The 25,376-nt window shown below is 37.4% G+C and overlaps 1 protein-coding gene across 1 annotated transcript in view; it reads left to right on the top strand.

The window, feature by feature from the left end:
• LOC117335127 (proprotein convertase subtilisin/kexin type 4-like) overlaps positions 1–25,376 on the top strand; it is a 78,803-nt gene that overhangs the window by 5,865 nt on the left and 47,562 nt on the right. The window contains exons 2-4 of the mRNA XM_033895057.1: positions 4,136–4,240; positions 19,204–19,293; positions 19,460–19,612. Coding sequence (XP_033750948.1) covers positions 4,136–4,240; positions 19,204–19,293; positions 19,460–19,612 — 348 coding nt within the window. The remainder of the gene's footprint in view (positions 1–4,135; positions 4,241–19,203; positions 19,294–19,459; positions 19,613–25,376) is intronic.

Here is a 25,376-nt window from a genome sequence, read left to right as displayed (position 1 = left end):
TACCACCCTCCTACATGTCCTGTACCACCCTGCTACACGTCCTGTACCACCCTGCTACATGTCCTATACCACCCTCCTCTGTCCTCTACATATATCCTATACCACACCCTCCTACATGTCCTGTACCACCCTCCTACATGTCCTATACCACCATCCTACACGTCCTATACCATCCTCCTACATGTCCTATACCACCCTCCTACACATCCTGTACCACCCTCCTACATGTCCTATACCACCCTCCTACATGTCCTATACCACCCTCCTACATGTCCTGTACCACCCTCCTACATGTCCCGAACCACCCTCCTACATGTCCTGTACCACCCTCCTACATGTCCTATACTGATCTCCTACATGTCCTATACCACCCTCCTACATGTTCTATACCACCCTCCTACATGTCCTGTACCACCCTCCTACATGTCCTGTACCACCCTCCTACATGTCCTGTACCACCCTGCTACATGTCCTGTACCACCCTCCTACATGTCCTGTACCACCCTCCTACATGTCCTGTACCACCCTGCTACACGTCCTGTACCACCCTGCTACATGTCCTATACCACCCTCCTCTGTCCTCTACATATATCCTATACCACACCCTCCTACATGTCCTGTACCACCCTCCTACATGTCCTATACCACCATCCTACACGTCCTATACCATCCTCCTACATGTCCTATACCACCCTCCTACACATCCTGTACCACCCTCCTACATGTCCTATACCACCCTCCTACATGTCTTATACCATATACTGCTTGTTTAACAAGATGGTATGAGATAAATAATTACATATATATAGATATAGTCTTTAATAGTCTAAAACTCCACAGTTGAGGTCTCGCTGATAATTAACTAATAATTATTCTATAATGTCAAGAGTCTCAATTGCAAGCATATTTCAAAGATGTGGCCTTGTACTCTGACAAACTCAAGCATGTCAAAGATGTGGCCTTGTACTCTGACAAACTCAAGCATGTCAAAGATGTGGCCTTGTACTCTGACAAACTCAAGCATGTCAAAGAGCTGTTCTTGTATGTACTCAAGCATATGAAAGAAATGGTCTTATGAACACCTCTCAGCATCTTAATGCCTCTCATGTATGGTGGCAAATCAATTAAATAGCTATAAATTCTTTTTCAACATAGAAATCTATTTTTTGTGTTAAAATTTTGAATTACAAAAAAAATAATATTTTGATATGCATCATATATATATATGTTAAAAATTGAAAGAAAAAAACTTGGTGAAGGCATATGATATGTGGTATTGTTGTCTCCGAAACTGTTTGTATGAAAGTGTAAACTGCGTGGTAGTCTGATGATATCAGCTTCCTGTCCTCCTGATCCGTACTGGATATATAGATTATCTGGGTGTTTAAGGAAATGCTGTGGGGAGTGTGCACCATTGTTAGATTTGCGGGGGAAAGAAAACCATTATTATCAACATTAGATGGTAATAACCAAATTCTTTTCAATATAGAAGTCTATATTTTGTTCAAAATTTTGAATTATAAATGAAATATTTTCGATATGCATCAGTATATAAATACGTTCTAAAAAAAATTGCATGAAAATTTTGACATATTATTAAAAAAACATTTGGGGCTCTTCTATGTTAAATCTATTCTGTGAATATGTATATATATCATATCAGCTGTTACTAGGAATTGTCTTTGATATTTATGATCCTTTACAACACTTCATGTTCTTTATATTACATGTATACAAGGCGTTATGGCTTAAACATGACGATCAGATATGTTTTTCGTATAATATCTGGAATCTTTTCGTCGTAAATTACAAATTCTGACACATTTCAAGGTGGGGCTTACATTTTAATGTCCACAACACAACTAGCATCAGATATCCTAAACAACATTGTCAAGCTTCTGAGCAGACAGAATTGGATTTTATATTCTTTATTGTTCTGGAAAGATTATTAATTTAGCATAAAAATGTATTATGGAGATTCAGCATTGAATGAGATTGCATGACTTGAGGTTGTGTTTGACTTGAGGTTGTGTTTGACTTGAGGTTGTGTTTGACTTGAGGTTATGTTTGACTGACTTGAGGTTATGTTTGACTTGATGTTGTGTTTGACTGACTTGAGGTTATGTTTGACTTGAGGTTGTGTTTGACTTGAGGTTATGTTTGACTGACTTGAGGTTGTGTTTGACTTGAGGTTGTGTTTGACTGACTTGATCATGAGGTTGTGTTTGACTTGAGGTTGTGTTTGACTTGAGGTTGTGTTTGACTTGAGGTTGTGTTTGACTTGAGGTTGTGTTTGACTTGAGATTGTGTTTGACTTGAGATTGTGTTTGACTTGAGGTTGTTTGACTTGAGGTTGTGTTTGACTTGAGATTGTGTTTGACTTAAGGTTATGTAATTAGAGTGACTAGATATTACCGGGTATAGGAGTAAAGAACACCTGTTATTGAATGTTGATAGCTTTCTAGGTAAGTTAATGTACATATTAATGCTACAGTCTTTATTTAAATGCAGATAAAATCTACATTTATATCCAAATAAATTGTCTAATGAATTAGGAATGATTGCTCTGATCTTCATATTTTTTACTTTTTACTCTGGAATAAATTTAAGTTTTCATAGCTCAAAGTTAGCATACAGCTATACATGTACTTTACATGTAGGTAGCTTTTATTGTGAATTAAAAAACATGTATTCCAATTAGGAATCGACTTTTCTGAAAATCAACACCAACTTCCTGGAATAAAATTAGAACCAAGTTTTATAGAATTACGTGTATATTATTTCATATCTCTGTGTTTATGTGACCATTCCCAGTGGTAACAGACCAGGATGTAGCCAGCCCACATGTGACTTTAACTTTAAAATTAATAGTGTCTTCTTTACTAGCTGACAAGATAAATTATAACAATTGTTTATAGTGGCACAAACAATTGTTTATTGTAATGTATTTATTTTACAAGGACTGGTTATGCAATTCAAGCATTCACAACAATGGATGGTTACATGTAATTTATTGAACTCAGTTTATGTTGTTTTGTCACTGGTGTGTATATATATATCTATACGTCATTCCCTACCACTGGTGTATATATATTGTATATATTTATATCTATACATCATTACCTACCTGGAAATTACATTACCGCAGGTGACGAGATTCTCCTGGAAATATGTAAATGTATTATGCATAAACACATGTAGGTACGTACTGGTAAACAAATCATAGGTAATGAATAATACCTGAAGGTCACTCAGTAAAATAAAGTTCATACAGGTAAAATACCACAGGTGATAAACACTGTCCTTCTAATATACATTAACACACTGTTTTTTACATGTTGGTATAATAACTTCATAAGAAAATTGATATTGGCCCAACTCCTTAAATTTAACAAATTTCTCTGTGAAAACTGCAAATATTTACAAAATGATCCAGCCTCTTTGAAGTTAAATTATTTGGAGGGTCAAAAGAGGAACCTATTTAAATTTTCAAAAACGATGAAAAATGTAAATTTAAGATTTTTTTTAACGTTTGTACAGCTAGACTAACTACCGTATGTTAAGAAAGATCCATCTTAGAATATTTTCCTTCTGTATAACTTAAGGTTCTCCATTTATTGAAATGCATGAAAGACATTACAAAAATGTCACATTTTGAGAATTTTATTATTATGCAATCAAAAGAAGATTGCAGTATTAATTAGATTCTAAAATTAACTTTACAAAATGTTAAATATTTCACTTCAAAAGTAGACTGCTCCCCCAAGAACATTGAAATTATAAATGAAATTAAGTTATGTAATTTGTCCGATTTTAAGTTTTAAATTAGGGGGAGATAATCCAGTATATGAATTTAACTGGAAAAACTGGACAGTTCGCATGGAATTCATTGGCAATGTACACATCGATAGTGGTGTATAATAAAATTGAATAAAAGTCGTGAACATCAAGTAAAACCATGTTCATCCTCTAGGACTTGTTATAGACCATATGTAATCCAAAATAAGATTTAATTATGTTACATAAAAGAAAAATTGTTTAATTGATACGTTTTAATTGTGTAACAATGTGTGGTTTAGTATATATTATTGCATAACTTTAGTTTGAAATCTCTTTGTGATATTTGTTGTTTCAGATCGGGAACCTTAAGGACCACTATTTACTAGAACATCCTCATATACGGAAACGATCCGTTAGTCCCAGTCATGTCCATCACGAACGTCTTTCACGGGAGCCCGAGGTAAGATGACAGTCACAGCATCCATCGCGTGTGATCTACCTAGAATCTGTATAAGAACTGTTTTCTTTATCTTATTGATTTGCCTTGTTTAGCAAAATACAATGTGTTAGCTTGGAACAAGTCTTTGTTTCTTATATAAATGTATATAAAAGTACATTTCTTCCTTGAATGTAGGCCTTTATATGTAAATTTCTGTTCATTTGTTTCTGCTGTAAGGTTGTATTAAGCCTGGCATCTATATGTCCACATTTCTTAAATCTTTCAATATCTGTGGAAAGTCCACCTTTCTTAATTATAATATAAATTTTTCAAGATTTATGTAAAGTCCACCTTTCTTTAATCGTTCCAGATTTATTAAAAGTCCACCTTTCTTTAATCTTTTGAGATACTAGTATATGAAAAGTCCACATTTCTGACATGAGGTCGTATCTGATATTTTATAAAGCTTAAATAGAAATGTACATGATCAGTATATAAGGCCTACCTTATGTAGGCGTGCGCTGTTGTTTGGTTTTTGATTTCAGTTATATTTATGGGAGTTGGCCATGGGACCCTTTAATAATTTTTGAAAGAAATACATCTCCATGTACAGGTTCATATAGATAAATATACAATATGTTTTGTTTACATTCTATATGTTGTAAGTACTAATGTTTATACTGCTGGGTTAATTTCTGAGGCTGAATGTATTCTCTTTGTACTTACTCAGGGCCTCCATACAAATCTATAATTTTGTTTGTATTTTGCCCATTTTATTGATATTGAGTTAGAATTGCAGTTTTGTAATTATATCCGTATTTTCTATTGTTCCACCACCAAACAAGCTATATTAATAATACAGGATACAAGTTGTGTACAATAAAATGATCCAGGATAGCTTTAAACGTGATGTATATATGCTACTTTTCATCATAACATCATGAAATATATTGACATGTGGAAATAAGGTTAACTGTATACATATATAAGTATTGACACAAAGTTAGCGTGAACAGATGGCACAAGGCCACAGGCAAACAAACGAATCAGGGGTGACAGACATTTTATACTTCTGGCAGGCAATATAGCTGTATATCTTAACAAAAGGTTATCATCAGTTCATTAGGAATCTATCATATGCCAGCTGTTTCTTTAAAAACTTCTTCTACCGAACTCTGAGGCCTAGAGTCATGGTATTTGTTTAGTCTGTGTACTGCAAGTTGGTGTGGATGGGTTAATAGTTTTATAACTGTAAATTACCTAGAACTGTGGTCAAACTCACATACTATCATAGTACATTATTAATTGTGTATAAGTTGTTTAACAAAAATTTGAAAAAAAACAACTTTAGACTAGTTCTCATAACTATAAATAAATGTCTTGCAATGTACTTGTGTTTAGCTATAAGGATATCAGTGTTTTGTGATATACTGGTGTTCAGTGATAGTAAGTATGATTGAATGCAGTTGATAAACTTTCCATGTACTACATGGGTCAAATGTTTAAATGTATAGACTTAAAAGGAAAGAACAGAAAACAAATAATTGGTGTATTGAGCTCATTCACATTGAGAAAATTTGTCAAAAAATTTAGGATCTTGTAAAATTTAAGTCTCATTAATACCATTTATTCATATGTTATATTCTGAGTAAATGATAATTACCAACTTTACAAAATCAAAAGTTGGGAAAAGGAAAAAAGGAAAGATATATGTTGTATTTGAAGTTGATAACCTGATTATTGCATACAATTTGAAATTGTTCCTTGCAATATATTAATACTGCACATCCAGGACAACATCACAAGGGTATATGTCTGTTACTACAAAACATAAACTTACCAATAACAATGTTGAGAAAGAGGAGGGAAGAAAACATATTGATTGAGATCAGGATAGGTTTTGATAAAGACATCTGATAACCACATATACCACAGACAATCTGGAGCCTGCAGCAAATGTCTGGGTGACAGAATCGAAGCAAGCTCTTTATATCTTCATCCAATATGTGACTAGCTGGAATTGATATTTAGCCAGATATTAACTTCTTAACTTGGTGTCAAACATCCATAGAAAATCATCTTCATACATAGCTATATTAATTTCTTCCAGACTTTGTGTCATGTCCAGGGTCATCCCCTTTAATTTGGAGTGTTTTGTCAGCCTATAAGGACTACATACATGTAACTCTTAATTCTGATATTGATCATAATTAACGACTGACGTACAAAAGTAAAGTTAATTTTTCAAGTTTTAAGCCTCCGCATTTCATTTAACAATTAATTGGCTCTTTATAAATTATATTTATGGATGGAGTGCTTATCATTCAATAAAAATTCTGAGAATATCGAGTTTCATTTTTGCTATAAAACTCAAACTATTTTGGGAGGAAAGAAAAATTGAAGGGTACAGAAGAAGCATATGAAATTGATTTGACCTTCCATGTAAGGTCAGATAAAGGACAGGTTTAGAAGCTGTGAACTCTCAGGTTACTATGTAGCGGTTCTGACAGTTTAGGGTTTTCTATAGCTACTCCTGTTGGTCTTTGATTCCTTGATTATTGCTGTTTCTGTACAAAGGTTTCCTGGAGAGGATAATTAATCTTTTGGTCAAGCTAATGTCCATGTAATGAGATCATTTATACTGGCAGACTGGGCCTGGTACAACCAGCCAAGGAAATCTGTCTATCAGAGAGTGGCCTGTCGATCCTCAAATGGAAGGTTTTGTTTCAACAGCTTAAGCCATGCATATTCATGAGATCTCTGTACGTGCCCGAGGTCGATGTACTCTCATTTGTGTAGTAATGGTTCAAGTGTTTTCACTTGTTTTACATGATAAAATCTTATCCTTCAGATTATGAAGTCTGCCAAGTACGATAACAGCCATGCATGTACACGAGGTGTAATAAAGGCAGATACAAGGCAACGTTTGAATGAGAATTTTAATCCCTGTTCCTATCAGTCATATTCTCTAGTCTCTGAATAATAAGATTCACCAATTAAGGAGAAAAATGTTACTTTTATAAATAACAGGTCTTGGCATTGTTCAGTTTGTTATTTAACTGAAGATATAAACTGTGCCAATTAAAAACACACATCTGTTGTTTTGGTTTATTTTTCATCAAATTTGTTTATTTAATCCTTATTTGTGTTGCATTGCGTTGAGACGCCCTGTACAAATTACTGTGGCGCGTCTAGTTAATTGATCACGCAGAACTAAGGTAATTATATAAACACAAGTTTAAAGATAGGAAAATCTTGAAATTTGGACAGTCATCGATTTCAGACACATCTTCTATTTAGTAGTGTATGGAAAGACTAGTACTCCAGTCATGATTTGCGCCCCAGATAGCCGTCCTAGTTAGCCTTCCTAGATAGCCATGGTTGTATGGAAATTGACAGATCATTATCTTTGAAAGCTAAGCATATTTATATCAAGTTATTGAAGAGTCCGTGATTAATATACGTGAAACTTGCCGCACCTACATCTGAAGTAGCCTTGAGCTTATTTATGATTTATTTGATTCAATATAAAACCAAACTGAACTAGTGTGTAAAAGACAATTTGATGAAATCAATATCAATCTCTAGAATTGTGATATTGTGTAAGACATTTTCCATCCCCTGAGCCCATGGCCAGACTGAGCGGGTGGAGACTTCAGCCATGATCTACTACTAGATGATACCACACACCATTAACACAGCTGTACAGAATTTATCCTCCTCTTATACAGAACCCTTTTACTCCCCATTAACTCTGGGGGATGTATCCTCCCCTGTACAGAACCCTTTTACTCCCCATTAACTCTGGGCGATGTATCCTCCCCTGTACAGAACCCTTTTACTCCCCATTAACTCTGGGGGATGTATCCTACCCTGTACAGAACCCTTTTACTCCCCATTAACTCTGGGGGATGTATCCTCCCCTGTACAGAACCCTTTTACTCCCCATTAACTCTGGGGGATGTATCCTCCCCTGTACAGAACCCTTTTACTCCCCATTAACTCTGGGGGATGTATCCTCCCCTGTACAGAACCCTTTTACTCCCCATTAACTCTGGGGGATGTATCCTCCCCTGTACAGAACCCTTTTACTCCCCATTAACTCTGGGGGATGTATCCTCCCCTGTACAGAACCCTTTTACTCCCCATTAACTCTGGGGGATGTATCCTCCCCTGTACAGAACCCTTTTACTCCCCATTAACTCTGGGGGATGTATCCTCCCCTGTACAGAACCCTTTTACTCCCCATTAACTCTGGGGGATGTATCCTCCCCTGTACAGAACCCTTTTACTCCCCATTAACTCTGGGGGATGTATCCTCCCCTGTACAGAACCCTTTTACTCCCCATTAACTCTGGGGGATGTATCCTCCCCTGTACAGAACCCTTTTACTCCCCATTAACTCTGGGGGATGTATCCTCCCCTGTACAGAACCCTTTTACTCCCCATTAACTCTGGGGGATGTATCCTCCCCTGTACAGAACCCTTTTACTCCCCATTAACTCTGGGGGATGTATCCTCCCCTGTACAGAACCCTTTTACTCCCCATTAACTCTGGGGGATGTATCCTCCCCTGTACAGAACCCTTTTACTCCCCATTAACTCTGGGGGATGTATCCTCCCCTGTACAGAACCCTTTTACTCCCCATTAACTCTGGGGGATGTATCCTCCCCTGTACAGAACCCTTTTACTCCCCATTAACTCTGGGGGATGTATCCTACCCTGTACAGAACCCTTTTACTCCCCATTAACTCTGGGGGATGTATCCTCCCCTGTACAGAACCCTTTTACTCCCCATTAACTCTGGGGGATGTATCCTCCCCTGTACAGAACCCTTTTACTCCCCATTAACTCTGGGGGATGTATCCTCCCCTGTACAGAACCCTTTTACTCCCCATTAACTCTGGGGGATGTATCCTCCCCTGTACAGAACCCTTTTACTCCCCATTAACTCTGGGGGATGTATCCTCCCCTGTACAGAACCCTTTTACTCCCCATTAACTCTGGGGGATGTATCCTCCCCTGTACAGAACCCTTTTACTCCCCATTAACTCTGGGGGATGTATCCTCCCCTGTACAGAACCCTTTTACTCCCCATTAACTCTGGGGGATGTATCCTCCCCTGTACAGAACCCTTTTACTCCCCATTAACTCTGGGGGATGTATCCTCCCCTGTACAGAACCCTTTTACTCCCCATTAACTCTGGGGGATGTATCCTCCCCCTGTACAGAACCCTTTTACTCCCCATTAACTCTGGGGGATGTATCCTCCCCTGTACAGAACCCTTTTACTCCCCATTAACTCTGGGGGATGTATCCTCCCCTGTACAGAACCCTTTTACTCCCCATTAACTCTGGGGGATGTATCCTCCCCCGTACAGAACCCTTTTACTCCCCATTAACTCTGGGGGATGTATCCTCCCCCGTACAGAACCCTTTTACTCCCCATTAACTCTGGGGGATGTATCCTCCCCCGTACAGAACCCTTTTACTCCCCATTAACTCTGGGGGATGTATCCTCCCCCGTACAGAACCCTTTTACTCCCCATTAACTCTGGGGGATGTATCCTCCCCTGTACAGAACCCTTTTACTCCCCATTAACTCTGGGGGATGTATCCTCCCCTATACAGAACCCTTTTACTCCTTATTCACTCTGGGGGATGTATCCTCCCCTGTACAGAACCCTTTTACTCCCCATTAACTCTGGGGGATGTATCCTCCCCTGTACAGAACCCTTTTACTCCCCATTAACTCTGGGGGATGTATCCTCCCCTATACAGAACCCTTTTACTCCTTATTCACTCTGGGGGATGTATCCTCCCCTGTACAGAACCCTTTTACTCCCCATTAACCCTGGGGGATGTATCCTCCCCCGTACAGAACCCTTTTACTCCCCATTAACCCTGGGGGATGTATCCTCCCCTGTACAGAACCCTTTTACTCCCCATTAACTCTGGGGGATGTATCCTCCCCTGTACAGAACCCTTTTACTCCTCATTAACTCTGGGGGATGTATCCCCCCCTGTACAGAACCCTTTTACTCCCCATTAACTCTGGGGGATGTATCCTCCCCTGTACAGAACCCTTTTACTCCCCATTAACTCTGGGGGATGTATCCTCCCCTATACAGAACCCTTTTACTCCTTATTCACTCTGGGGGATGTATCCTCCCCTGTACAGAACTCTTTTACTCCCCATTAACTCTGGGGGATGTATCCTCCCCTGTACAGAACCCTTTTACTCCTCATTAACCCTGGGGGATGTATCCTCCCCTGTACAGAACCCTTTTACTCCCCATTAACTCTGGGGGATGTATCCTCCCCTGTACAGAACCCTTTTACTCTCCATTAACTCTGGGGGATGTATCCTCCCCTGTACAGAACCCTTTTACTCCTTATTTACTCTGGGGGATGTATCCTCCCCTGTACAGAACCCTTTTACTCCCCATTAACTCTGGGGGATGTATCCTCCCCTGTACAGAACCCTTTTACTCCCCATTAACTCTGGGGGATGTATCCTCCCCTGTACAGAACCCTTATACTCCCCATTAACTCTGGGGGATGTATCCTCCCCCTTACAGAACCCTTTTACTCCTCATTAACCCTGGGGGATGTATCCTCCCCCGTACAGAACCCTTTTACTCCCCATTAACTCTGGGGGATGTATCCTCCCCCGTACAGAACCCTTTTACTCCCCATTAACTCTGGGGGATGTATCCTCCCCTGTACAGAACCCTTTTACTCCCCATTAACCCTGGGGGATGTATCCTCCCCTGTACAGAACCCTTTTACTCCCCATTAACTCTGGGGGATGTATCCTACCCTGTACAGAACCCTTCTACTCCCTATTAACTCTGGGGGATGTATCCTACCCTGTACAGAACCCTTTTACTCCCCATCAACTCTGGGGGATGTATCCTCCCCTGTACAGAACCCTTTTACTCCCCATTAACTCTGGGGGATGTATCCTCCCCTGTACAGAACCCTTATACTCCTCATTAACTCTGGGGGATGTATCCTCCCCCGTACAGAACCCTTTTACTCCCCATTAACTCTGGGGGATGTATCCCCCCCTCCCCCCTTGATTATACTCAATTAGTAACCCACATTGATAATACTCAATTAGTAACCCACCATTGATAATACTCAATTAGTAACCCACCATTGATAATACTCAATTAGTAACCCACCATTGATAATACTCAATTAGTAACCAACCATTGATTATACTCAATTAGTAACCCATGCCACCATTGATTATACTCAATTAGTAACCCACCATTGATTATACTCAATTAGTAACCCACATTGATAATACTCAATTAGTAACCCACATTGATTATACTCAATTAGTAACCCACATTGATCATACTCAATTAGTAACCCACCATTGATAATACTCAATTAGTAACCCACATTGATCATACTCAATTAGTAACCCACCATTGATTATACTCAATTAGTAACCCACCATTGATTGCACTCAATTAGTAACCCACCATTGATAATACTCAATTAGTAACCCACCATTGATAATACTCAATTACTAACCCATCATTGATTATACTCAATTAGTAGCCCATCATTGATAATGCTCAAATAATACTCACCATTGATAATACTCAATTAGTAACCCACCATTGATAATACTCAATTAGTAACCCACATTGATAATACTCAATTAGTAACCCACCATTGATTATACTCATATAACCCACCATTGATTATACTCAATTAGTAACCCACATTGATAATGCTCAATTGGTAATTCCTACCATTGATAATTGTAAATTAGATTGTTAATTATGTAACCCACCTTTAATTGCAATCGACAATGAAACAAAAGCCTGCTATCTATTGTAAAAAAATTAAAGTCAATCACATGTATAGGCACAGCAGGTATTCAATCTGCTTATTCTGTAATGAGTATGTATATATGAATACTTGAAGCTAAATTGATTCAAATTTTTGAAGTTTTTTTTTAATGGATAGACAAGTCACAATGACAAAGAGAAACATAGATCTATATTGTATATCTATGTTACAATGGCATTACTTGGTGTGACATGATTTTATGACAATGCAGGACATAACAACCTTTTAATGTTGTAAATCAGTCAATTAATCTTACTTCCTGAATATTAATATCTCTAAATATTTTACAGCAGATATCATTTGCGGATGAAACATAACTGTGATTTTTGATTTTTATTCAGTTTTCACATGCTTTGAATGACAATCAATAAGCTGCACCAATATCCTGCTTGAATACTGAATTTTTAGAATTTCAATTATAGCTATATATATGAAACTGCAATATTCATATGATAGCTTGAGATACATTTACCAATAATCATTGGCAACATCTATGTAAATTGTAGGCAAACTTTGCTCTGTCCACGGATGATTTGATTACAAACTCAAATTAGGCTTTGGAAACATGGGAATGAACACCAGACCCAGTGTCACATAGACATTATTACTGCATACTTCCCACATTTCACAATGGTAAGTGTGGGCAATAAATCTCTGGTTACCACACTCTACTGCACACATATAACCCCCTGTTATGGCCAATCTTGTTATATAATACAAAAAATGGCAGCTGTTTACTGACGAATATTTCGGTCTTCAGCAGCTGAGATCAAACTCTCACAATCCTGGTTACAGATTGTCAACCATTATCCACAGGAAGAATTGGAAAGGTTTTCAATGTTAATCAAGATAGTGGCGGCCATTGGTCATTTGTTCTCATGGTATTGATTTATAGTAGTACACCATTTAGGACACTTATTCTATTATTAAATATAGACTACACATTTCTGAAAACTCATCAACCCTATTGATTCCTGTTTGTCAGTCATCTTGTTCATTCTAGCTGATTACATGTTACATTATCAGGACCCCTGTATTTAAACGGTCAGGATTTAGTTGTGTAATGACGTCTGTTCTGCCTACTTGTAGCCATATTGACATATATAAATCAGAGCTACATGAGTATTTACACAGCTATATATAAAAGAGTTCAACCAGATTAGGGACAGCTGGTGATGTTAATATTGAGACTTAATGGTACAGTGGCTGGATATTATACAGTATTACAATGTCTTTATTACTCTCCAAATATACCATACTTTTATACATACTTGGTTATATTGATTTAATTTGTGTAAATGAAATTGCAGTGATTTGGAAAGACTGAAGTCTCTCTATTGTTGGGCAGTTGAAAAATGGTAAATATGCTGAGTCAGCATCATGATGAATTGTCAAGTATACAAGGCAAATATTGATAGGAAAATGGCCAAGATGTTACTGGGTTTCTCAGATGTGTCATTGTCTAATATGTAGCTGCTGTGCATTCGGATAAAGTTTTTGTTTCATTCACTCATCTGAAAAAATTGAACATTGTTTCTGGTTGTACTATGATCTGCTGATTCCAAATTTACTTGGTCACAGAGTGGGCCATTATTTTTACATCTACTTATTTCTCTATTTCCCTTTGCTGAACATTAGGTTGGTGGAGGATATGTAAATGTGTTCCATTCATTTGTCCATTTGTCCATTTGTCCATCCACCATTTACAGAACAAATCACCTGCTACCATAGAAACTAAAAACCAAATTTGCCAATTATTCTGTTTCCAAAACATTCCAAAACATTATCTTGAAAAAACAATCAAGATAACTTGACAAAACTTCATGTCCAGCCTAAAGGTTGATGCCTACATGTGCCTTTTGCTGTTGTTGAAGTTTCATTGTAAATATTATCTCTAGGCTTGTTACCACGACAGCATATATATGTGGCCAAAACCTCGAAATAAGTTAAAATGGGAAATACGGAAAGCAAGTAGAGAAATGGAAAAAAGGATAGCAGAGGATATAAAATGCCACCCGAAACGGTTTTGGAAGTATGTCTTAATGGGGATAACAATCAAATGGCAGTTACGGATGGCGACAAAGCAGAAGTTTTAGCAAAATTCTTCAGCAGCGTGTTTACACAAGAACCACAAGGAGATCTACCAGAATTTAAGCCTAGAAATATAACCTTCCCTTTTGAGGACATTATCGTTAATTCTCAACTCGTAGAAAAATTACTTTCAAATTTAAATGAAAATAAGTCTCAAGGCCCAGACAATATGAATCCAGGAGTGTTGAAGGAATTACGAAAAGCGAACCCGTGGCCGATCTATTCAACAAATCTCTATCAGATGGAAAGCTACCGCAAGCATGGAAAGAAGCGAATATTACGGCAATCTTTAAAAAGGGAGCAAAGTCTGATCCTGGAAAATATAGACCAGTGAGTTTAACTAGTATAATTGTGAAGACACTCGAAAAGCTAGTAAGGGATAGTATTGTTAAACATATGGACAGAAATGATTTATTAAGCTCTAAACAGTTCGGCTTTATATCAGGCAGATCAACCCAACTCCAGCTACTTACAGTACTCGAGGAATGGACAGATATAATAGACAAAGGCGGTCAACTTGATGTTATATATATGGATTTCATGAAGGCCTTTGACAAAGTACCACATCAACGTTTATTAAAGAAATTAACAGGATACGGAATTAGTCAAAATATTGTTAAATGGATTGAGGACTTCCTTAGTAATCGTTGCCAACGTGTAATTGTCAAAGGCAAATCATCGAAAACTTACCCAGTAATCAGCGGTATTCCCCAAGGAAGTGTACTAGGTCCAATACTGTTTGTAATATATATAAATGATCTTCCCGAAATAACAGCTTCCCAGTCGCCATTATTTGCAGATGACACTAAACTATACAGGCAGACAAACATCAATGATGATGTTCAAATACTTCAAAATGATCTGGACAAACTCCAAATTTGGTCAAATACATATGGCTACTGAAATTTCACCCAAAGAAGTGTAAAGTTCTCTCAATTAAATCTTCTGAGAAAAGACAATACTACATGTCAGGACCGGGTGAAGAAAAATTTCAACTAGAAAACATTACGTGTGAGAAGGATATTGGTGTCATGATCGACGAAGATCTGAACTTTAAAAAACACTTACAATTAAGTGTCAACAAAGCAAATAGCATAGTTGGATTGATACGGAGATCATTTGTGTATTTAGATGAATCAATGTTTACATTACTATTTAAAGCACTAGTAAGGCCCCATCTTGAATATGCTGCGAGCGTCTGGAACCCTTTCAGAATTAACGATTTTGATCTGATTGAAAATGTGCAGAGGAGGGCAACTAAACTCATCCCAGGACTTAAAACGCTATCGTATTCGGAACGTTTGGAAAGATTAAATCTTCCAACACTTTCACATCGGAGAACTAGAGGAGATGTCATCAATGTTTTTAAAATAATGAACAATATATATGATAGTCGAGTAACGAAAAACTTTTTCCAAATGGACAATAATAACAGAACTAGAGGTCACTCCCAGAAAATTTTCAAAAAACGATGTCGACGGGATGCAAGGAAACACTTCTTTAGCTATCGAATTGTTGATCTCTGGAACAGTCTTCCCCAACATGTCATAAATGCAGAAACTGTTTATCAGTTTGAAATCCTGTTGGACAATTATTGGAAAAATAACCGGTTTATATATAAAGAACAATAATCTCCAAATGCTACATGTACATTGCACCGGACTGATATTATTTAATTATTATTTCTTTGTAATTTACTGGATATGGATATAGAGGCTTTCAGCCTGCGTCCATAATGTTTCCTAATAAATCCTAATAAAACCAATTTTGCTTTTTCTGGAGCATGTCTCAAAAAACATTAAAGACAACTCCATGAAACTTTTAATTATGAATCCATCAATCTGGTGCCATAGTAGTCTCCGTTGTGGTGGAAGTTGGATCATGAAATGCTGTCAGAAGTGGAAAGCAATTGAAAATGTCCCATTTTTGACTGGGCAGAGGGATTTATGGTATTGGACTGTAATGAAAGAGTTTGCAACAGCTCTGAGGAGTTTGATATTAATTGATGTATGAGGCATGTAATTATGACTTGACCTAAAGGTCAATTGTGGTGCGGGGGGGGGGGGGGGGGGGGGGGGACTATATTGCGAATCACTGACGTAACTGCCTGTAGTTTTATATGTAACCAATTCATGGACAAGCCTCATACATATATATGTTCATCACTCGTGCTCGACACGGAGAGGAAATAGGGTTACCTGGTACCAGGCTACATTTCCGTATCTAATATGGTTGGCCATATGGTTTCATTTGTCACAGACAATTCGACAATTACCGCACGATTTATTGCCAAAGGACATGCGAAGATGTCTGCCTCACCCATGTTCTTGCTTGTCTGTTATCTACAACACATACTTTACAGTGGAAGTAATCCGGAAAAAAAAGTATTCAGTTACGATATATATGTTTGAACACAGAAAGGCACTATGTTGATTGACCAAATGTGTGTAGCTATGGTCTAGGTCCTTTCCATATAACTACTTGGCCAGGTAGACAGCTTGTCTGTATAATTGTGTAACACCATTTTGTTCAGAGCTATTACACAATATAATCTCCTCAATAATCATTTTTGAGTTGCCATTATAAGACTGATTTATTTTTTTTTTAATCCTTGGTGGTAGCTTTGGATAGTCCTTGAGTAGGTGATTTATTGTTTCATACATATATATCTAACTACAAAGATATGTAAATATATGGGGAAATGTACATGTACTTCTGATAAAAATTGGAAGAAAAACTCCCTTTAAATCTGGGGTGACAGTACTAGCAGTGGTACAAATGCGAATTAGATTTTGTGTCTCAGACTGATAGGCCCCAAGAAAACGTCATGACTTAGAACTGATATCGTGTATATATAAAGGAAGTGTGAAGCATCGGGGATTGCAAAAATTATTAGGTAATGTAAAATGTCTTTCATTCTATTTGAAAATTTCCTTAAAAAGTGAATTAGGCATTAAAAGATTCTGAAGTGGCCTTGAATGAAATAGGTTCAACTGGATTAATATTTACGGATTTCACCCTGTAATTATGTAAGAAAGAAGAGAAAGCAAAAGAAAAAAGAAATAATCAAACAATATCTCAAATAAAATGTAAAGAGCTATATATACATATGCACTAAACCAACCCTTCTATATATTTTCCCATTTCTTTAGGCTAATTTCAATTTCTAAAGGATTTTCATAGTTTCTGCCTCAAGTGACACAAACAGCTGTATGAAACAGATTATGGATTATTGCATATATAATGTGTCTTTTACTTCTAGATTCATGGTTAGAGGTGCTTTTTCGGATTTGTATATAATGCCCTTTGAATGATGATTGCTGATGACGATATGAACAAATTAATGTTGGTGATTGTTTATTCTGCTCTGAGGAACTGTGATAGTTCAGTTAGAGCTCCTGTTGCGTAGTTTCAGGCGAGCGGGCGGTGATAGCTCAGTCGGTTAGAGCTCCAGTCACGTAACCTCAGATGAAGATCCAAGGTGTGTGGTTTGAAGTTCCCTCTACCGGTGTCAGTCGGTGTTTCTCGGAAAGCTGAGAAATTGGCCAGTCTGTGCTGTCGTGGTTGTGTCCTTGGGCAGGACACTTTATCCTAATTGCTCTGGATGGTACATGACAGGCCTCTCGTATGTTCAGTGAGGTAGTCACCAACTACTACAAAAAGAACCCGCCTTAAAATGACCCTGACTGTTCACAGGTGATAAACCTAGGAAACACACAAACAAATAATTCTGCTCTGGCTTTATTCTCAAAAGTGTATGTTAGTCACCATGTCAAAGAACTTCTTAAACCAATATTGATAATTACGAAAAAGACAGGAACAAATTTTTATCAAATATTTCCTTTTTGGGGGGTAAAACATTAAGATGAATTTGTTTTAAATGAAGTCCTTTATATTATGTTTCATAATATTAATATGATAACTGGTTGGCCAATGAATGGCTTGTATTTTACCATGTGATATACTGTTCATCCAATGAAATGGCAGGATTATATCATGTGATGTCCTCTACAGTCAATGAATAGTTAGGATTATACATGTTTTCAGTACATATTTTGTAGTTTAGTATTTTAGACTTCCATCCCCAATCAACGAGCATTCATTAATCAAAGTATGCTATTTGTGCTATAAGTTATAACTTGTCGTTCAGTATTTCCCCCCGTTTGTTATATTTATGTTAGGAGATGACATATTGTAGTGAAGACTATGTGACCTTCCAAGTGTTAGGAGTACACTTTCACTGTGTTACGAATTGATTGACACTACACGTTTCCCTGTTGTAAATGTTTTTAGAATCTTCATGTCCGGGGACGGACATATTGTGGTGTTGACCTTATAAGTGTTACAGGAAATATTGAACGACAAGATAGTAACGTGGGCCGGTCACTGAACTTCTAACACACGTCAATTCCTTGATATCAAGATCCTCTCCATAACCGATTCGAACATGATTTCATAAAATCATATACAAATATATACACATATCTAAATAACATGTCAATAAGTTTAACCTTATTCAAACCAAATTCGCCAGCTCCAAACCAACTATTACTAGAGTTTTATGTCTTTAAACAAATAATGATCTTGGTTATAGCATATTCAATGATTTTTTCTAAAAAAAAACAAAAACAGAAAAATAAATACAAATAAAACCCAACCCTTTCTTTACTATAATCAACACATACAGTTGTAACAGTTATACATGTTCCTTCCTGATCTCTTAGATTTTGATTTTGAGAACAGCTGATGTACATTATATGATGTTACGATATTAGAATGTTATATATGATGTCATGATATTAGAATGTTATATACAATGTCACAATGATAGAATATGTTATATGATGTCATGATATTAGAATGTTATATACAATGTCATAATGATAGAATATGTTATATGATGTCATGATATTAGAATTACGATGTCACAATATTTGAATATTATATACAATGTCACGATATTAGAATATGATATACGATATGTCACTATATTAGAACATGTTCTCTTTGTTTACAGATTTTATGGTTTGAACAGCAGTTTGTGAAGAAAAGAGTGAAGAGAGATTTGACATTTACAGATAAGCTTTGGAATAAAGAATGGTATCTGGTATGTATCCAATGTTGATTCACAGTCTTAAGTTTTCTGTCCATGACGCCACCAAAGTATTAAATTTCCCAATTTATGTTTTCAGCATGGAATTGTGTAAAGATAAATTTTCAAATTAATTCAACAGTAGAATAATATCGGGCATACTGTACCTTTTTCTTTGCAGCATGGTGGAGGTCGGCGAGGGAGAAATGGACCGGGAGGGTTCGATATGGGAGTACAGGGAGCCTGGAAGATGGGTTACACAGGCAGGGGTGTAGTCATCACTATACTGGACGATGGGATAGAGAGAGACCACCCAGACCTTATAGAGAACTATGTAAGTAGTATTCCATGTTTGTCTGTACAGCATTAGGCTAGTGAAGACATTGTGTCCGAAACCTGGGTCTGTGAATAAGCTTTGTGAGAAAAAAAACACACACTGGTTCAGCAAGATAGATAGAGATGTCCACGTACAAAAACCAAATCTACAAAAACTAGGTCATTGGGTGAGGTAGAGGTATTGTACAAAAACTAGGTCACTGGACCAAGTGGAGGTATTCTGCAAAAACTAGGTCAGATGAAATAAGTAAAGATATTCTGGTAAATTACAAAAGTCTTAAACTTCAAAAAATATGATGGTGAAATACAACTATGAAGATGATGTACTTTGTAAGAATATTAAAAAAGTCCAAGGGTATGGTCAAGGTCACTGCATGTTCTAATTCTTACAATAGAATAGATGATTGATGTGTCTGGTACTCTTATCAGAGTTCAGATTTATGCAAGATCGGTTTAAGTTTACAGAATTATTCTGAATATTGCATATCACTTAATGCCATTGTACTGTAAACAGTAATCGTCTTGTTAGATTTTATCGTCTTTATATGGCCTGACAGTCATAAAGGATTTATATTGTAGCTGCTTTTGTTGGCCTGGTCTGATTTATGGGGTATTTCTTGTTGACATCACATGGAATTTATTACCCAGTAGCCAAGAATTTAATTATTAATTTTTCTAACTTTTTGGTATTTACCCCTTAGCATGTCGGTCTAGCTCTGCTAGTACCAATCCTGGAAAATCTATTTAACACACACCATATATGTCATCATAGGGTTGGTAACTCAAAAGTTTGTCTGGACTCTAGTGGCTTCATTCCTGGAAGGATTCTGATAAAACTTAAAATGATAAAAGACCATAACATCTTGTACAAGTTCGAGTTTCAGGGTTTTTGGGTCAAGGTCAAAGTTCAAGTTTCAAGGTTTTTGGGTCAAGGTCACAGTTACTATTTCACCACAGGCCGGTAGGGGACATGTATTGCTCTAGCAATCAGTATGCTTATTATGATACAATTATATACCATTGACTTTGTCATTAACAGTTGATCAGTGAATGATTTCTAATTACTGGACAATGAACTATATACCATTGTCTTGGTCATATATAGTTGATCAGTGAATGGTTTCTAATTACTGGACAATGAACTGATCACCTGTCAAACTTCTAAACCGGTCAGTCTCATCGCTATGTAACATTACCATCATTAAGGATACTACAAACATTACAAATACAGTGTACATGTTTCAGATACTGTTGAAATGGTTCAAATATTCTGAAGATAGAGTCAAAAAACTTACATGAATATCAGCCATTTGTATGATGCTGATTCAGTGATGCAAATGAGGCCAAGGTTATGATATACTTTGATGCATCCTTTTTATGAGCAGAAAAAAAAAGAAAAAAATAAATAAATAAGTAAATAAAAAAAATAAAAGCAAAAAACAAAAAAGAATAATGGAATCTATAAAAAGGCTAGTCTGATCTGGATAAAAAACAAAATCTTAATTTATTCTTCAGATGTAGACATTTTGTACACATAAATGCCAACTTGCAATTATATGAGGTAGTTAGATTGCTGCTGGCCCAGGTAAATGTGCTACATGCATGCCGACTATCTATGATGGACGCTCAATTAAGGCGGTTCACAATTATGTCATGTTACCTTCACAGAATAATTCCCTAATTATAACAAAGACAGCGGTTTCTGTAATGTTTCCTTAGCATGATATATGTAAGTCACTATAGGGACCAAAAATGTTACTGTTTCCAAACTGGTGATCATGACTGGTTTATTATTTTCTAAAAAAAATTAAAACATTTACGAAGGTTTATGAGGAAGTTAATGGGCATGTTTGTATATACTGTAGAACGATCAAATTATTCTGAGAATTTTCCATTACTCAGAGAAATTTTTTACCTATTATGATATTTCGACTGCCACACAGTCTTCATCAGCCGAGAGTGCTGCTGAAAAGTGATCAGCTCTGTGTAGTGTCACATGATGGACAATCACGTGACTCTAGGAGAGAATTTTATACAGGTGGTAGATCTCTGAGTAATGGAAAATTCTCAATAGCAATCCAGGAAATGAGAACAACATTTACAGTTGTAACAATCAAATTGATTTAGTATTCATTCCTCTGTTTATTTATGGTATTTTATAGCAAACAAGCCCCCTCCCCCACCCATTAAAAAAAAAAAAACCTTGTCTCCTGTTGATTGAAGTTCTCCTTGTGGGCTTTACATAGTGTGTATGTGATTAGTCTAGGCCGGTGGGCCTTCCGAAACCTAGATCTTCTCATTAGAAGTTGAGTGTGGTCATCAAGCCTTGTCTGTAGGTCTCTTCTGGTGACTCTAGGCAAGTATTCCTGTGACCTACAAAATTTGGACAGATGTTGTTTACTAATGCATTGTTTTTGGATAAGTTTATTATGCAAGGATTTCTGGAACCATAGGAAAGAGTAATTAATAAGCTGATTAAACTAACTGGTCCTAATTAATGAAGAACTTTTTGGTAGCTTCACGATAGCAAAAGTCACATGGTACCATTCATATGGTGTTGTCTGAAAGCTGGTATGGATTTGGTTTAAGGGAAATTGGATTTTCATCTTTTGAACATGATGTATTCTAGCTTATGTTGGCTTTATTGCCATCAAAGGGAGCAGAAGTATCACTGTTCTATAAATATATATTTATTTTTACAATATTAAATCGAGTTAGGTTACCTAGGAAACCATATAAGATAGCTACATAACATGCATCTGATGTACATTTGTCAGATGGAGACTTGCCTTAACATATGTTGTAGAATTAGAATTCATTAACATGTAGGTTTTTTACGAACTGCTTGTCACCGTAATACAACCAGCTGCAACTCTGGTTGTCACGCAGATAGAAAGATTGTCGTCCAGGGCTAGAAATTCTAGTCCTACGGCCATTTCACTTAATGTTCACTCTCAGTTGATAGTGCTAAGCCAGACAGAGATAAAAAAAATGAAAATGTGAGTAAATTGGGCTGTTTAATCAAACACAGAGGAAATGGTGTGGAGGGAATAAGGACCACCAAAACCATTCCAAGGTTGTCTGTACAATAGATACCCTACTGTCTTACTTCAGACTTTAATATTGTCAGTGTGATTATCTGAATACATAATATGGTGGGATGACTACTATATTGTATCAAAGTCTAGGACCATTTCTAGCTTGTCCCTCAAAGAAGAGGGAGAGCTAATGAATTGTCACCCTGGCGTTGGTTGAGCAGTACGTATACCTGATCAGTGGTACTGGTCAGTGGTATTGATCAGTGGTACTGGTCAGTGGTACTGGTCAGTGGTACCTGTCAGCCGCACCTATCAGCTGTACTGGTCAGTGGTACTGGGGTCACTGGTACTTGTTAGTGGGTCCGGTCAGTGGTACTGGTCAGTGGTGCTTGGGTCAGTTGTTCTTGACAGTGGTACTCAGGCCAGTGGTACTGGTCAGTGGTACTTGGGTCAGTATTATCGGTCAGTGAAAGTCGGGTCAGTCATTCAAGCCAGTTGTACAGGTCTGAGGTACACAGGAATGTGGTACTGGTCAGCACTACTTGTTATAGTAATACTCGGGTCATGATCAGTGCTACTGGTCGCGGTGGTACCGGTCAGTATTACTGGTCAGTGGTTTTATCAGTCAGTATTACTGGTCAGTGGTACTGGTCAGTGGTACTGGTCAGTGGTACTGGTCACAGTGATACCGGTCAGTATTTCTGGTCAGTGGTATCAGTCAGTATTACTGGTCAGTGGTACTGGTCAGTATTACTTGTCAGTGGTACTGGTCAGTAGCTATATAGTACTTTGATCTGTGGTACTGGTCAGCGGTACTGGTCAGTGGTACTGGTCAGTAGTACTGGTCAGTATTACTGGTCAGTGGTACTGGTCAGTATTAATGGTCAGTGTTACCAGTCAGTATTACTTGTCAGTGGTACTGGTCATTATTACTGGTCAGTGGTACTGGTCAGTAAACACAGAGATAGACCTGACTAGTGTGGTTAACATGTCTTACGTTATTCATGACAAACAAAAAGGTTACCTTCAAAGATGGAATGTCAGAGGTAATCTGAGGTGAATCATTTATGTGTATATGTGTAAAGGTCAAGCGTGACTGCAGGTTTATGATAGTCTTATGGTTATCAGCTTAAATTCGGTCATGTCATTGACGGTGCTCATTCATAGGTCAACATGTCTTGTCTGCATGAAGGTGTCTGGTAGTCCAACATACAAGGGATATATTGTTTGAAGGTGTCTGGTAGTCCAACATACAAGGGATATATTGTCTGAAGGTGTCTGGTAGTCCAACATACAAGGGTTATATTGTCTGAAGGTGTCTGGTAGTCCAACATACAAGGGATATACTGTCTGAAGGTGTCTGGTAGTCCAACATACAAGGGATATACTGTCTGAAGGTGTCTGGTAGTCCAACATACAAGGGATGTATTGTCTGAAGGTGTCTGGTAGTCCAACATACAAGGGATGTATTGTCTGAAGGTGTCTGGTAGTCTAACATACAAGGGTTATATTGTCTGAAGGTGTCTGGTAGTCCAACATACAAGGGTTATATTGTCTGAAGGTGTCTGGTAGTCCAACATACAAGGGATGTATTGTCTGAAGGTGTCTGGTAGTCCAACATACAAGGGATATATTGTCTATAGATGTCTGGTAGTCCAACATACAAGGGATATATTGTCTGAAGGTGTCTGGTAGTCCAACATACAAGGGATATATTGTCTGAAGGTGTCTGGTAGTCCAACATACAAGGGATGTATTGTCTGAAGGTGTCTGGTAGTCCAACATACAAGGGTTATATTGTCTGAAGGTGTCTGGTAGTCCAACATACAAGGGATATATTGTCTGAAAGTGTCTGGTAGTCCAACACACAAGGGATGTATTGTCTGAAAGTGTCTGGTAGTCCAACATACAAGGGTTATATTGTCTGAAAGTGTCTGGTAGTCCAACATACAAGGGATATATTGTCTGAAGGTGTCTGGTAGTCCAACATACAAGGACTGCATTGTCTATAGATGTGTGGTAGTCCAACATACAAGGAATGTATTGTCTGAAAGTGTCTGGTAGTCCAACATACAAGGAATGTATTGTCTGAAAGTGTCTGGTAGTCCAACATACAAGGGATGTATTGTCTGAAAGTGTCTGGTAGTCCAACATACAAGGGATGTATTGTCTGAAAGTGTCTGGTAGTCCAACATACAAGGAATGTATTGTCTGAAAGTGTCTGGTAGTCCAACATACAAGGAATGTATATTGTCTGAAAGTGTCTGGTAGTCCAACATACAAGGGATGTATTGTCTGAAAGTGTCTGGTAGTCCAACATACTAGGGATATATTGTCTGAAAGTGTCTGGTAGTCCAACATACAAGGAATGTATATTGTCTGAAAGTGTCTGGTAGTCCAACATACAAGGGATATATTGTCTGAAAGTGTCTGGTAGTCCAACATACAAGGGATATATTGTCTGAAGGTGTCTGGTAGTCCAACATACAAGGGATATATTGTCTGAAGGTGTCTGGTAGTCCAACATACAAGGGATATATTGTCTGAAGGTGTCTGGTAGTCCAACATACAAGGAATGTATTGTCTGAAGATGTGTGGTAGTCCAACATACAAGGGTTATATTGTCTGAAGGTGTCTGGTAGTCTAACATACAAGGGATATATTGTCTGAAAGTGTCTGGTAGTCTAACATACAAGGGTTATATTGTCTGAAGGTGTCTGGTAG

Source organism: Pecten maximus, chromosome 9 (assembly GCF_902652985.1).
Source record: "Pecten maximus chromosome 9, xPecMax1.1, whole genome shotgun sequence".
In the NCBI taxonomy this organism is placed as follows: domain Eukaryota; kingdom Metazoa; phylum Mollusca; class Bivalvia; order Pectinida; family Pectinidae; genus Pecten; species Pecten maximus.
Note: the sequence above shows the minus strand (reverse complement) of the source record. Positions and strands in the feature narration are given on the sequence as shown.